The sequence below is a fragment of the Saccostrea echinata genome, unplaced genomic scaffold, assembly GCF_033153115.1.
Source record: "Saccostrea echinata isolate AGI-Se365-2 ecotype Australia unplaced genomic scaffold, CSIRO_AGI_Sech_v1 ptg000030l, whole genome shotgun sequence".
Lineage (NCBI taxonomy): Eukaryota > Metazoa > Mollusca > Bivalvia > Ostreida > Ostreidae > Saccostrea > Saccostrea echinata.
Genome location: NW_026889779.1, coordinates 25,830,434 through 25,845,354, shown reverse-complemented (window position 1 = coordinate 25,845,354; position 14,921 = coordinate 25,830,434). Strand labels below are relative to the sequence as shown.

The window sequence follows — 14,921 nt, the reverse complement described above, 5'->3', positions numbered from 1 at the left end:
GCCCTCTGTATTTCAGATATCTTACTATTACAAGTCGAAAATTTTGGGAAGGGTTTATTTTCGTAGCATAAAAATTAGAGAAAGAGGCAGGGCGGACCTTAAAACGCAGTATAATAAAAGGTCCGCCCTCTATATTTCAGATATAGTACTATTAGAAAGCAAAAATTTTGGGAAGGGTTTATTTTCGTAGCATAAAATCTAGAGGAAGAGGCAGGGCGGACCTTAAAACGCAGTATAATAAAAGGTCCGCCCTCCGTTTTTCAGATATCTTTCTATTACAAGTCGAAAATTTTGAACAGGGTTTATTTTCGTAGCATAAAAACTAGAGAAAGAGGCAGGGCGGACCTGAAAACGCAGTATAATAAAAGGTCCGCCCTTTATGTTTCAGATATAGTACTATTAGAAAGCAAAAGATTTTGGACGGGTTTATTTCCGTAACATAAAAACTAGAGAAAGAGGCAGGGCGGACCTTAAAACGCAGTATAATAAAAGGTCCGCCCTCTATATTTCAGATATCTTACTATTACAGGGCGAAAGTTTATTTTCGTAGCATAAAAACTAGAGGAAGAGGCAGGGCGGACCTTAAAACGCAGTATAATAAAAGGTCCGCCCTCTATATTTCAGATATCGTACTTTTAGAAAGCAAAAATTTTGGGAAGGGTTTATTTTCGTAGCATAAAAATTAGAGAAAGAGGCAGGGCGGACCTTAAAACGCAGTATAATAAAAGGTCCGCCCTCTACATTTCAGATATCGTACTATTACAAGTCGAAAATTTTGAACAGGGTTTATTTTCGTAGCATAAAAATTAGAGAAAGAGGCAGGGCGGACCTTAAAACGCAGTATAATAAAAGGTCCGCCCTCTATATTTCAGATATAGTACTATTAGAAAGCAAAAATTTTGGGAAGGGTTTATTTTCGTAGCATAAAATCTAGATGAAGAGGCAGGGCGGACCTTAAAACGCAGTATAATAAAAGGTCCGCCCTCCGTTTTTCAGATATCTTTCTATTACAAGTCGAAAATTTTGAACAGGGTTTATTTTCGTAGCATAAAATCTAGAGAAAGAGGCAGGGCGGACCTTAAAACGCAGTATAATAAAAGGTCCACCCTCCGTTTTTCAGATATCTTACTATTACAAGTCGAAAATTTTGAACAGGGTTTATTTTCGTAGCATAAAAATTAGAGAAAGAGGCAGGGCGGACCTTAAAACGCAGTATAATAAAAGGTCCGCCCTCTATATTTCAGATATAGTACTATTAGAAAGCAAAAATTTTGGGAAGGGTTTATTTTCGTAGCATAAAATCTAGAGGAAGAGGCAGGGCGGACCTTAAAACGCAGTATAATAAAAGGTCCGCCCTCCGTTTTTCAGATATCTTTCTATTACAAGTCGAAAATTTTGAACAGGGTTTATTTTCGTAGCATAAAAACTAGAGAAAGAGGCAGGGCGGACCTGAAAACGCAGTATAAGAAAAGGTCCGCCCTTTATGTTTCAGATATAGTACTATTAGAAAGCAAAAGATTTTGGACGGGTTTATTTCCGTAACATAAAAACTAGAGAAAGAGGCAGGGCGGACCTTAAAACGCAGTATAATAAAAGGTCCGCCCTCTATATTTCAGATATCGTACTATTAGAAAGCAAAAATTTTGGGAAGGGTTTATTTTCGTAGCATAAAAATTAGAGAAAGAGGCAGGGCGGACCTTAAAACGCAGTATAATAAAAGGTCCGCCCTCTACATTTCAGATATCGTACTATTTACAAGTCGAAAATTTTGGGAAGGGTTTATTTTCGTAGCATAAAAATTAGAGAAAGAGGCAGGGCGGACCTTAAAACGCAGTATAATAAAAGGTCCGCCCTCTATATTTCAGATATAGTACTATTAGAAAGCAAAAATTTTGGGAAGGGTTTATTTTCGTAGCATAAAATCTAGATGAAGAGGCAGGGCGGACCTTAAAACGCAGTATAATAAAAGGTCCGCCCTCCGTATTTCAGATTATATATTACACGTGCACTTTTTTGTTTATACACTAGAAAATAGAAATACACATCTACCGGAAATGGCGAGGACAGGTTTGTCGTGCTAGAATGAATGGCCAATTCATTACCGAAACAAACCTGCATGGAGTTTGGGACTAGCACCTGATGAGAGTTCCCTCACAAAATTACTGGCATACTAGCCTATATCTTTTGGTATTTTTGGCATATTTTAGAATAATAAATACGCTATAGCACAAACTCAAAATTTCTAAATTTTATTTGGCATAACTCCTTCCTGGTCGTTTTCATTATTACAATTTTCTTTTTTGTTCACAAATACGCACATATACAAATTCCTATAAACTATCATAATCAAACAATGTATAATACTGTATGTTGGTTTTATAGAATTATTTGTTACCTACTTACCAGAATAATAGCATGCTTTTAGAAATATGTATAGTATTATTTGCTAATTAAAAAACAACTTATAAAATCTACATTATTGTTTAACGTTGAGTGACCAGAATCGCAGTATACATTGAAAAATTTAGAAAGTTTGTTAACACCCCCCTATTTTCAGTTTTGTCTATAACTTGTGTTAAATATTTATTGAACCCCCCTTCCCCTTTTTTCGTTACTATTTAAATTGTATCAACTCTCATCTTTATTTTCCCTGTTTATTGAGTTGACATTATACTACATGTATGACCGGCCACCAAAAAATTGATTGCTTCAGTCTCCTCGGCTGGGTAACGTGGTGGTGTGTTTATTTATTTATAATTTATTTATTTTTTAAAAGATAAAAATAGATATACTAAGTATATCTATACGGTCATGCAGAGGCCTGCCCATCTCTACTTCACTAAGGAAGTGTTGAGGAGATGGAACAGTGATTTGAGGCTGGAAGCATAAGGTGAACAAATAAGAATAATAACAATTCTTATCACCAATGAACGATTTATCATAATAAGATTAATCAAATATATATAAATATACAAAAGCAAAAATTTTGGGAAGGGTTTATTTTCGTAGTATAAAATCTAGAGGAAGAGGCAGGGCGGACCTTAAAACGCAGTATAATAAAAGGTCCGCCCTCCGTATTTCAGATGTTACTTGTACAAGTCAAATATTTTGAACAGGATTTTATTTCCATAACAGAGAAAAGTTCCGCCCTCTGTATTTCAGATATCCGCTAAAAGTCGTTGAAAATCTAATTTAAACCAAACTCAAACTCAAAATAAATATAACAAAATATTAAAAGAACACGACTGCTTTATGAATTTTTATATGAGTCACGATTTCAACAGACATTTTCTTTTAAGGGGAAAATCCATGTCAAGTTGCTCTGTAAAACCCCTCTGTAAATAGTATGGGTGGATAAGATTCTCTCGAGTAAGAAGGTGGAAAAGGAGAAAATTCTGTACTGAAGCGTATTTCCTATAGTGGATAATTAAGCCGGGGTTGTTTCTTCCAAGCTTGCTGCATGTCATTTCCGGAATTTTTCATTGCATTTCCGACATTTTTTGTTTTAATTTTTTTCACATTTCTTTAATTTTCATTTCCGACATTTTATTTCACGTTTCCGGATTTTTTAAGACCCCTTTCTGGTAATTTAATGTTAACCAAGCAGGCGGAAATAGAATTTTAACAGAATATAAATATTTAATATAACATTTATGTCAAATCCCATTTTTCCGATTAAAAACATTACAAAACATGCAACACTAAGTCTAGTAAAAATACAAAGTCTAGTAAAAAAAAAAAATGCAATAAATAATTTCAATAATAAATCATGCAATTTTTGATCACCAAATTTTAATGCCCACTGAATTATATGTGTTTGAAAGCACCGAAAAACAGAATCCCCTCAGCTGTGACTACTTTATTCCCTCAAACATAGTTTCTGTAGGTCATAAATTATATCTTAGCCTTTCTGATCTCAAATTCAATATGATTATCTTGATTTGAAAAGATGAACAAAAATTCACAACACTTACATGTGTCCGAGGATAAAATCATCGTAAGATTCTTTTAAATATAAGCAGAACTTATTATTTGGAAATCAATGAATTATTCTTGATTTATTTTTTATTTTTTTTATAAGGGAAATTTCAATTCTAGTTTCATCGCCGGAAAAGTACTTTATGATAAATGTCAGAGATGAAAACTTTAAAATGTCATAAATGAAAACTACAAATGTAGGAAATAAAATGAACAATATTTTTAAAAAAAATCTGGAAATAAAATCCTATGCTAGGCTCATTTTCCAAAAGGGGGGGGTCTTTAAACCCAAGCTCGTTTTTCCGAGAAAAAAAATATTCATGCGGGAGGAAAGTCTACAACATCGGTACTTTTTAAACTATTTGTCATGTATCAGCATAATTTTGTTATACCCCACCCACCATAAATACAACAAGACCATTTATAATCTTTTTTTTTTTGGGGGGGGGGGGGTATTGCTTAAAATGTTCAACTCGACTGACTTTGGTTTGATTTTGCCAATTAATGCACGTCTTCCTTAACCAGTGTTAACCCCGGAGTAATATCAAGTTTCAAGTTTCTTTATTTCCTTAAGCCAACTGGCTCATCAGAATAATAATACAATCGTGGAAAAGGAAAACAAAATCATACGGAGAGAGTGAACGTAAAGAATACATAGATGAAAATAGTCTTATACATCGATATTATTTTTTCTTAACAATGTGGCAGCATTAGAATGATATAATCGTTAGTCTTTAACTGGATAAGAAACGATGTTTATAAAAACACAGGGGATATGCGACTTCAAGTTTTGTCAAGTGAGACAATAGGCCTAACCCCAGTGCACAGACATGTTGTTTTAACAACAACGGGTTTTTGGCTAGTACACCGTAACACTTAAATCTCTGTCACAGTGACCCTCCAATTATTTTATAGTTAGCTACAATGTGAATCGTAAGAATTATGCATAATTATTATTAATAATATAACGAAATATCTTTCGAAAGATATGAAAATTCTTTTTGGGAAGTGGAAGTCGAACGTTATTAGGAAAGAGAATGTAATGAAATGATCATTGTTGGACTTGCGAACACTGTATACTGAACAGTGTGCCAGTGAAGGTAAACGTATTATATAATTATATATATATATATTTTTTTTATTTTGCAATGATAATATTGATATCACTTAAACTATAAAAGATACAAGTCGTACATGATTTTCCCATAAGGTAACTCGATCAACAGATCTTTTGCATTTTTATATTTTTTGTTTCGTGCACTACCTGGGAGGTATGTACATGTACTAAGATAAGGAGCTAACAATTAATCAGTGCTAACATCAAATTTTGAATAATTGTTTGATAGATAATTTGAGGTTTTGTACTGAAATATTTGATAGCATTAGAAATATAATTAATCAAAATTGACTAACGAAATTAGCAACAAGCGAGATATCGCAAGACTTGATCCTGTTGGTCATGTTGGTATATATACAATGTAACGTTACATGTACGTCCCTGGAACTCCATTTTGTTGGGAGAGACATAATTATAATAACTATACCTTAAATAATTTAAACTTAATTAAAAGATTAATTAAGCAAATTAATTTCGAATCAATGAAGGAGAAAATCTGTATATTAAACCGAGGGCGGACCTTTTATTATAGAGGCAGGCCGGACCTTATATGTTATCATATTAGGTCCCCTCGGACCTTTAAACGAGGCGGACCAAATATTATGCGACACCGGTCATTTCAGTGCCAGATATTGTGTGATAAAGGACGCCGTAATATGCCATCCAAAGCCGTGTTCAATATGATATCGGAGTGTTTTAAAGCAGTATTCTTCCCAACCTTTGGGGGCTGGTAAATAGTGCCCCTTTTTTAAAGCATTTAATGTTTCTTCCATCGTCATAAAACTTCATATCTTTCTATTTTATTGTGAGTTGGAATATTTGAAAAATTCCACACAAGCAGTGAACCATAAATACATGAAGCAGATAAATCATACCATTATTCAACCTCCATTTTGTTCCTGAATTTTAAAATTTTCATTAAAAACATCTTTGTGGCTGTTTAGGTAATGTACACAAGGAATGGGAAACCATAACTGATAATATTGATGAATGTTACCTCATAGTAAAACTGTGTAGGGGGTTCATTACTTTTTCTATTGTTTTCAAAGAGAAGAAATGAAGTGACACCAGCTTCCACTCAAGTAAATTATTCCCTTTGATGACAAACCAACATACTCATAGACGTACTGGATATCATATCTTTATGTGCATCATATAAAACCTTCACTAGAAAAAAACATAAACAACCTCTCTGCTCATGAAAAAATGAATTTTACTAGACCTAGACAGCTTCTAAAAGCAGGAAGCCTTTTATGTAGACATTAGACTCACTTCATACAACTAGAAGCCTAGTAGAAGAATGGAAATCATTCATTGCTATTATACTTATTTGCCATTTCTTAAGAATAAATCTGCAATAAAAGGGAGTCTTCTTCAGGAGCAGACTATTTAGTGGGTAATGGCACGATTATTCTCCCACCAGATCTAACTGGCATGACATTAATACACAGAGGATGCTGGGGACCTTGGGTAATTGGTCGCTAATCAAGTCTGAGATGTACTGTAGCTGGTACCAGGGGAGTATACAATGGACCATATCGGAAACTCGAGTGTATAAATAGACAGCGATAAATGGAATGAAATGGAGAAAGGCATTTGTGTTGTCCAGATTGATTGACGGGAAACAGACCCGAATAAGTTATAAGCCGGTTCTTGACAGTTTCTGGAGTACAGCATGCCATTGATTAAAAACGTCACAATAGGTCGAGACCATAGGAATTCTGATCAGCATCGGAGACAATACTCTCCAATACAATTATTTGTCGCCTTGAAGAATACATTCAATTTTAATTATTTAAGACAATGTATGTTTTATTGTTATTACATTTTCAGAAAAGATAATAAAAATTTTGAAATAATGGCATTTTTAATAGCTAGGTTGATTGCATCCATTTGAAGTGTGATAATTTATAGTTTTTAAATTATCACTTTTGACGTACATGACGCTACAGATCTCTAATCATGATGTCTTTTTTATATTTTATTCATCAAAGCACTGCCTTGGCAAGACATATAGAATTGTGGAAAGCTCATTTCGAAGACATTACACAACTCCTGTAGGACTTCTATATTATAGCCGCCTCAATACAACACCATCTCAAAAAATCTTCCTGCAAAATTATTCATAACCACTGAGCAGGAGATTTTTGATGGTGAAAATTGTATGTAATCACAAAGGATTAAAGGAAAGCTATTATGTACAATTGAGTTACTATTGATCAGTGGACTGTCATATATTTACAAATCTGTTATATTCCAGCGCTTATGTTGTCTCATTGCTTCACACTGCACCCTCGGAGTTTTCAGGCGAACTCAGTTCAAAACAGCAGAATCACCAGGAAACTGATTATCCGGAAAATGTGTTTCTTTGAGTGCAAATTGTTCATTTATTCAACTCGAAGGAGTGTTCGAGTAAAAGGAGTTGTGTACTAGTATATACTATAATTATTTTGGTGATGCTTCTAAATTGACAATAGAACCTTATTCATACCTGCATGGACGAGTATCAAGAGAGTATATGGTATCGTCTATAGTAAGGTTTGTATTCGTATACTCTTGAAGGTTAAATCGAGATCGAATTTGTCTTTTTGATCATTGAAGTTCAAGAAAAAATCATTTATTTCCAGGAAAGCGTAGTAAGGTTTAATGAATGCAACGAGGAGGGAAGCTGCAGGGCTGAATGTTACTGGCGTGTGATGAATTATCAATTAAGTTTTTTTTTTTAATTTAAGAACCCATACATTTTATAACTGAACACCGTTTCAACAGGTCTTTATTATTAACATTCAAACAATTTGGAATTAAAAAAATTGGAAAATTGCTTCCGAATTTTTCTATATTAAAATCAAACATCATGAAAATAGGTTTTATTTCTAACTTTCAAGCATGCATGTTTCAATCAATTTGGACTCGTGTGTTTTCAATTATTGTATTATATTCGATATTTCGATAATAGTGTCGGTTGTATTATCTTAATGAATTTCTTGGATATTTCTGAATAGTTCTGGAATATTATAGATCTATGTATATATATTGTAGAATTAAGCTTCATCAAAGTTATTTACTCAGAAATTTTAATGGTTTTTAAGACACAAAACAACAACTTTAAATGACTCAGAAACAATATTGTATTTAAACTGTAATACTACAATAAATCAAATTCAATTTAAGTGATTAAAATAGAATTATGAAATAGATTATTGTCCATCCGTAAATAGAAATAAGGGGTAACAGGCAATTTAATGCAACATAGTAATAAAAATTCAGTGTATCAGGGCTATCTGCTAAAGTCATCGCTATGGAGCGTGATTTTATCACTGGAAAAGAGTTATTTAAACATGATGTCCCAATCATCAAAAATAATCGGTTATGTGAAACAAAATCACATGACAATTTGCATTTCCCCTTTAACTATATAAAATCATTGAGATATTAAATTGTGGATTTAGTGTTTTATCTGACAGACTTCGTGTTAGAATTCGCTGATGGTGTATCTATTGATTTGGATGGGGTATCCTGTGTAGTTCTACACTGAGCACTGAACACTCAGGTCATCAAAGGAAGGCAAACATACTCTCACTCGCTCTTAAAACACTCATTAGAACACAATTGGATTACTATCTATATAAGCCGTGAAAGAATTGATGAACACTTCAACTTGGCCTGTTAGATCATTCGCTCTAGCCAAAAAAATGTTTTGTTTGATTGCGTATCGGTAAACGAAATAAATCTAACAAAATACTAAATTGTGATTATATTATTAGTTATAATAGAGTAGAAATTTAACTGTAATGGGGAAATTCTGTACCATGACAGAAACAAAACTTCACACTTAGCCTTAAATTAAGCTACTTGAATAGGAGCCAGCAAAATAAAAGTCGAAGAGCAAACATCAAGTTTCACTTAAGAAATAATTAGGGCATAAGTAGCTCTATTTCGGTTTAGAAGCAGGTGTCTCCGGAGAATTCAATTCCGTGAAAAAGAAAATTGCTCAAAATGAAGAAATTTGCTGAATTTTAGGGATTTGATCATTGAGTCAGTAACCATGTGTACCTCAATATATTAAAATGCTCTCATAAAATTTGTTTGAAAATAAGATTTAATCCAAACAAAGTTAATTCACCGCTGGGGACACCATAAATTCTGATACCCCCGATGTCCTGTTGGTTTAGTTTATCCGGAATAAGACCTAAAAACTAATAACATGCACGTTTTCAAAGGCTTTTTAATTGAGAAGGGAAGAAATATTGCATTGAATTTGCTTGTACCAAGTAGGAGGTTCCGTACTATCGCAGCATGCGCGCACGTGCTTCATGACTGGCGTAATATAATGTGTTTTGTTTCTTAATAACAAGGGGAGAGGCTTATTGAGTGAGTGCAGAACTTGGTTGGTCAGTTTTAAGTCAAAGGAAGTGCATGACAGAAATGATGCGGTTTATTTTCCGATAACGAAGTATCAACAGGGGATATTTTTTATCGCGGAGAGCCGGGGGTAAAGTGGGTTCAGGTTTCCAGTATCCGTGGTATTGGTTTTCATTCACTGATTGAGTTAACAACTCTTCATAGATATATGTATCAGATGTGAATGGACCTAATAGGATTAGTCCCTCGGGAAATAACCCCGTCTACAGGTGTTCACAGCGATATGTCTATAAAGACTTCACAGAAACAGAGTTGCTTTCTCATTCTTGTACACTAACGATGGTAATGAAGAGCATTTCCATATATATTTGATTCGTGTGATGTTTTATATATGAGGGATCGATTTATTGTTTTAGATCGAAAGTGGCTTTTCAAAGAGTAAAAAGGAAAGTAAACATTTGGACCATTTGATGAGTAAAAGCATTGGATGTAAAATCAATACCTAAGCACTATTTGATGAAAATGTGAAAAGTATTAACAGTTTTAATTAGTAAAAGAGGGACAGCTGTTAATCTGACTTCAAAAGGGATGGAGGTACCTCACCTCGCTGTGTGTCGTCTGCGTTTTAATGGTAACAATGATATATAATGGTATCTTTTGTGTTTTGTCTGTGGATACTTTTGACCGCCGCTATTGCAGCAGTTTGGTCTGTGAGCCTGCTACAGCCGGTGTGGGTTCTTCACCCAGACAATGTTCACTCGTTTGGACTACAGAAATACTGTGTTATAGACACCCAGGAGAGAGGGGATCTCCATGCCAGTGCGTTACAGAGGAAGTGCTTACCCTATGGGAAAGAGTTACACATTGGAAACATTCCATCAGGAACATGGAGGGCGGCATTTCTTCTCTTTTCTTCTGGAATTCTCCTTTTCATTGCTAGTGTACTTACTGGGCTAATGTCGCTATTCATCCAAGGAAAATGGGATAAATATGTATCCATAACAACGAAATACATCCAATCAACTGCAGGTAACAGATATAGGGTTATGACAGTTTGAATACAGCTCTACATGTTGATATGTTTAAAACGTAATACATTCTATAATTTAGTGGAAAATATAATATCTCTTTGATGTACCAATCAAAACAAAAATATGAATGAAACATTGTCTAATCACCTTGGAGAATTATTTATATTTGGTAAAGTGTTACTTGAAGAGAAAACGGGAAAAAATCCTTCGCTGTTCTGTGATACTCATTCATGACTTTGTTAAATATTGTTTCTGAGTAAGTTCATTTCTAGACAGTAAATAAATAAATAATTTTATTAGGGAATATAAAATTCAACAGTTAGATAGGGAAAAAACCGATTTGGATGTACTTTTACAAAATGAATGATTTAGCAATCAATTATAGTCTTCCCACAGAAACATCCGCTTCTACAGAAAACAGTAGGAAACTATCTAATGCCGCTTCATGATCAGGTCTATAGGACCTGATAAATCGAAGTCAAAATTGCGTTCATACATAATAGTACATTACCAGTGGTGGCAATAAACGGCAATAAAGCTCCATTTTTTTAGCCAATACGACACTTGTGTGGCACCTTCTGCATCTCAATCTAATCTTTACAATATAGCATTACATCGTAAATTCAGAGCCAAACTCTCTTTGGATCAACCTGATTTTTAAGCAATATTCTTAAACTTTGCCGTTGGTTGCGCTGTTATCTGTAATCCTGCGCTGGGACATGTGGTAAAACTATCAATGTCTTGTTAATAAGCTTATTATCTTACAAAACACAAACACACACTCGCAATCTGGGGGTTGAAAAGATTATTTTCTTATAGATAATGCCAAAAATTTTCTCATGGTCAATAAAGGGACACGAGTTATTGAACATGCTTTCCTTGAAAAATAAAAACAACTCGCTTTCAAATTTTGCTTTTGCTATTTGGATTACGGAAAAATTAGAAAGAGATAGAGGAAGGCGGATAGGGGGATAGGGGTGGGGTTTACGGGTAAAAAAAAAATTGTTATTGAACATCTAACTTGTCCCGGGATCAATGGATAGGGATATTTTGCTGATGTTTCTTGAGTTGTAAAAAGCATTAAAATAAATTCACTTACAAATTTGACATGTAGATTTCATAGATTTATTTCAAAGCAAGTTAGAATGACGTAATATGAAGTCCTTTTAATGTGAACTTATTTCAAGTACCACTAAATCGTTTCTCATGGTACTGAATATTCGAATTATTTAAAATATCCTTAAAATCGTGAGTGTAAAGTTAACCAATATCGATAGATATTTTTTCTCTATTTGTCAAAACCCTTGTTTTTTTTTTTTTAAAGTGTTGTTGTAGTTACATAGCAAATTCACTGGAGAATTCAAGAGTACAAAACCAAGTTAGTTTTTTCAGCAAAGATTGATGGTGATCCGGACAAAATATCACATTTGTTAATGTTTTTGTCAGTATGGAAGACATATACAAAATATAAAAAAAGCTAACCATTCAAGTAATGTTTTCCTTTCTGGATAATTTAGAAGAAAGAGTTAGTATTTCTATCTTTGTTGGAGCTTTGTTGATGTATATCAGCGAGAAAAACTTCGTAAACGTCTATATTTCTTGTTTGAGGGAGTTAAGTAATATCACATTAAAGAATAATCAATTCTTGCTTTCAATTTCCAGTGCTTGTCGTCATGTCCGCTCTTCTGACCTACCCCCTAGGATTTGGAAGCCATTTCTTCCGGTACTATTGTGGATCCGGGGCAGGACCCTATTACACGGGGCAGTGTAGCATGGGGTGGAGCTATATGCTGGCCATAATGGGCGTGGCTTTGTCCGTCTTCTGTCCAATCTTATGGAGTTTTAGGTGGATTAAGCGTGATGAGGTCATGGAAGGAATACCCGTTTAACTGTGAACTTGGACATAGAGTACTAGAACATATTATTTCATATCATTCCGTGAATTTGCTTCATATTATATATATTAAAATTATGTTAATACAAAAGTCTGATCGTGTTCGATATTTATTTCATGTGAGCAGTTAAATGAAATAGATTTATCAAATGGATAACTACGCTGAAAGCTGAAAATTCGAATGCCATGGTTTTTCCTTAAGAAAGCGAAAGAAAAAAAGTTTGCTCAGGGTTCTTTTTTAAGTAAATAAAACATGTGTATTTTGAATTTTAAAGTTAATTTCCTGCGTACACAAAAAAGTGAATTGACTGATAACCATCTTTGTCAATTAAACATGCTGTTTCATGTTGAAAACTGAATTATACAATTAAAAGAGAAAAATCAAATGTTTGCAGTGATACGAATTCTGTTACGATTCTCTTTATCTTCACAATCATCACCAAATTGATTTGGTTTCCGATTTCAGGAATGTAATAAAGATCGCCAGGGAAAAATCATTTCCATTGGGGTCTGAGTCTGCAGTCAAATTCATTGAAGCTTGTGGATTCTCTCTCAACTAAAATGCAAAGGCAAAAATTATCTTTGAAGTATCATGTGATATAAATTTTCCTGAGTAATAAATAAGCTGAGAAAGAAAGACATAAAAGTAGAAAACCTCGGGGTAAAATCACTCAAGAAAAAAAATCATTATAAATGATCGAAATACTAGTTCTTCATAAGTCGTAATTATTTCTACTTGATAGGTGTAAATACAGAGTATATGGTATGTTTCGATAAGGATCTTTGATAACAATGTTGCACAAAGATCAATGTAAACAAAGGATAAAAAAGTACAATCTTCAAATTTACACTCTCAAATAGCTATCAGATACGACGAATTCGTGCTATTTCTTGATAACTTGACAGGGAAATTGCTGTACGTCAATATAAATATTCATCATAGAATCTTAGAAGGCATCTGTCTGTGAGTGTCAGTCTTAATTCCAAGCCCGACTGAATTGTTCTCCAGTCAAAATATACTTTGTTTATTGTCCTAATCAATTATGAATATATGTTTCAGAACGAATTACTTTATGCCATTTTTCTGTTTTGCTATCAGCAAAGACATGGAGTTTTTCATTTTAAGAATTAAGAGGTAAAAAGTGTTTTATGTAATTTTCATGTTCCTTTCTCTAATAAATGTTACAAGGAAAGAAGAATGAAAAGTTACAGTTCTTTTAAAATTTGGTGAATATTAAAGACACTAATCACCCTCTATCCCTTTCTAGCATCAAAATAAAGTAGAGACTTAGTGCTTTCATTTCCTACAAAAAAGTTTCCTTTGAGAGTCCAGGTATTGAAAACAGGCTTTGTAAAATTGCAATGTTCTTGTATTTTGCAGAAAACAGGCGTATTTGAGTACATTCAAGAAAGAATTAAAATATGAGCACACCCATCGACCCCAAAAATAAAACATGTTCTATAATCTCCAGAAACAGATCTTTCATTATATATTTGCATATTTTGGATACGAGGTTGAGCTCTATATTAAATATTGAAAATACTAAAACTTTATGACATTTCTGGAGGAATTTTCAGGATATGGAAAAAATACCACATTTCATGACATCTATTGCATCGACTACAGAAAATTACTTCGTATTTAATAGATGCACAGCCACCAAGGGTCCAAGTGATGATGCATTGTCAACCAAGAATGTGCAATTTTGATTTTCTAGAAATTCACAGGGCCACGAAAGGCTCTAAGCGAACCTTTCTCATTTCTACCTAGTGCCGCTTACCGATTGGCAAAAAATAGAACTATTGTCCAGTTTTTCTCATACCCCACATAAGACAAGATAACATCTACTATCTAGCTTCTTCGTCAATACCTGACCACTATAACCCGTTGTTGAATTTTACCTACAAGCACATTACATAAGACATACACCAATATGTAGGATGTATGGCCAGTATGTGGGTATATGAATATGTTGTACTGACATATGAATAATTTAATACACGTTCAAGACATTCTGTGATTTGATTAGATGCCGAAGGAAAAAATAAGCAAAATTATACACGCTCGAATTTAAACCCCTTTTCAGTATTTCAAATTAACATTTCCACACTGAGAAATGTGAAGCTAATATATATAAGTTTTTTCATTTATAAAAAAATTATGGATACTAGTATGTTAACATCATCACTGAATGAAGCAAGATTTAATCCGTGAAAACCCCAACAAATCCTTTTTACAAGTAACAAGTACCATTGACTAATTTTATCAACGTTACATTGGCAAATGTGTTTGATAAGAAATAATCATTAATGTTGTACATGTGTCACTCATATCGACAATTTATCTGACGTTCATAGTAAAATAAACACGGAGAACCTTCTGTCTGATTTTCTGTTGATGTTGTACTCACAATTACACGATATGGTGTGGCACGTGACACTATCAGAAAACACGACTTTTGACAGTTTACAACAAAACATCATCATAAACAGAATTTAAGTTAAGCACTTCCTATTCATATCGTCAATAAGTAATGGT

The 14,921-nt window shown here is 33.6% G+C and overlaps 1 protein-coding gene across 1 annotated transcript; it reads left to right on the top strand.

Moving 5' to 3' along the window:
* Positions 1 to 7,283: 7,283 nt before the first annotated feature.
* Positions 7,284 to 12,468, top strand: LOC133196622 (LHFPL tetraspan subfamily member 7 protein-like). Its single transcript, XM_061332486.1, has 3 exons — positions 7,284 to 7,633; positions 9,874 to 10,486; positions 12,151 to 12,468. The coding sequence occupies exons 2-3, from the start codon at positions 10,105 to 10,107 to the stop codon at positions 12,375 to 12,377; spliced, it is 609 nt and encodes a 202-aa protein (XP_061188470.1). The 5' UTR covers positions 7,284 to 7,633; positions 9,874 to 10,104; the 3' UTR covers positions 12,378 to 12,468.
* Positions 12,469 to 14,921: the final 2,453 nt, after the last annotated feature.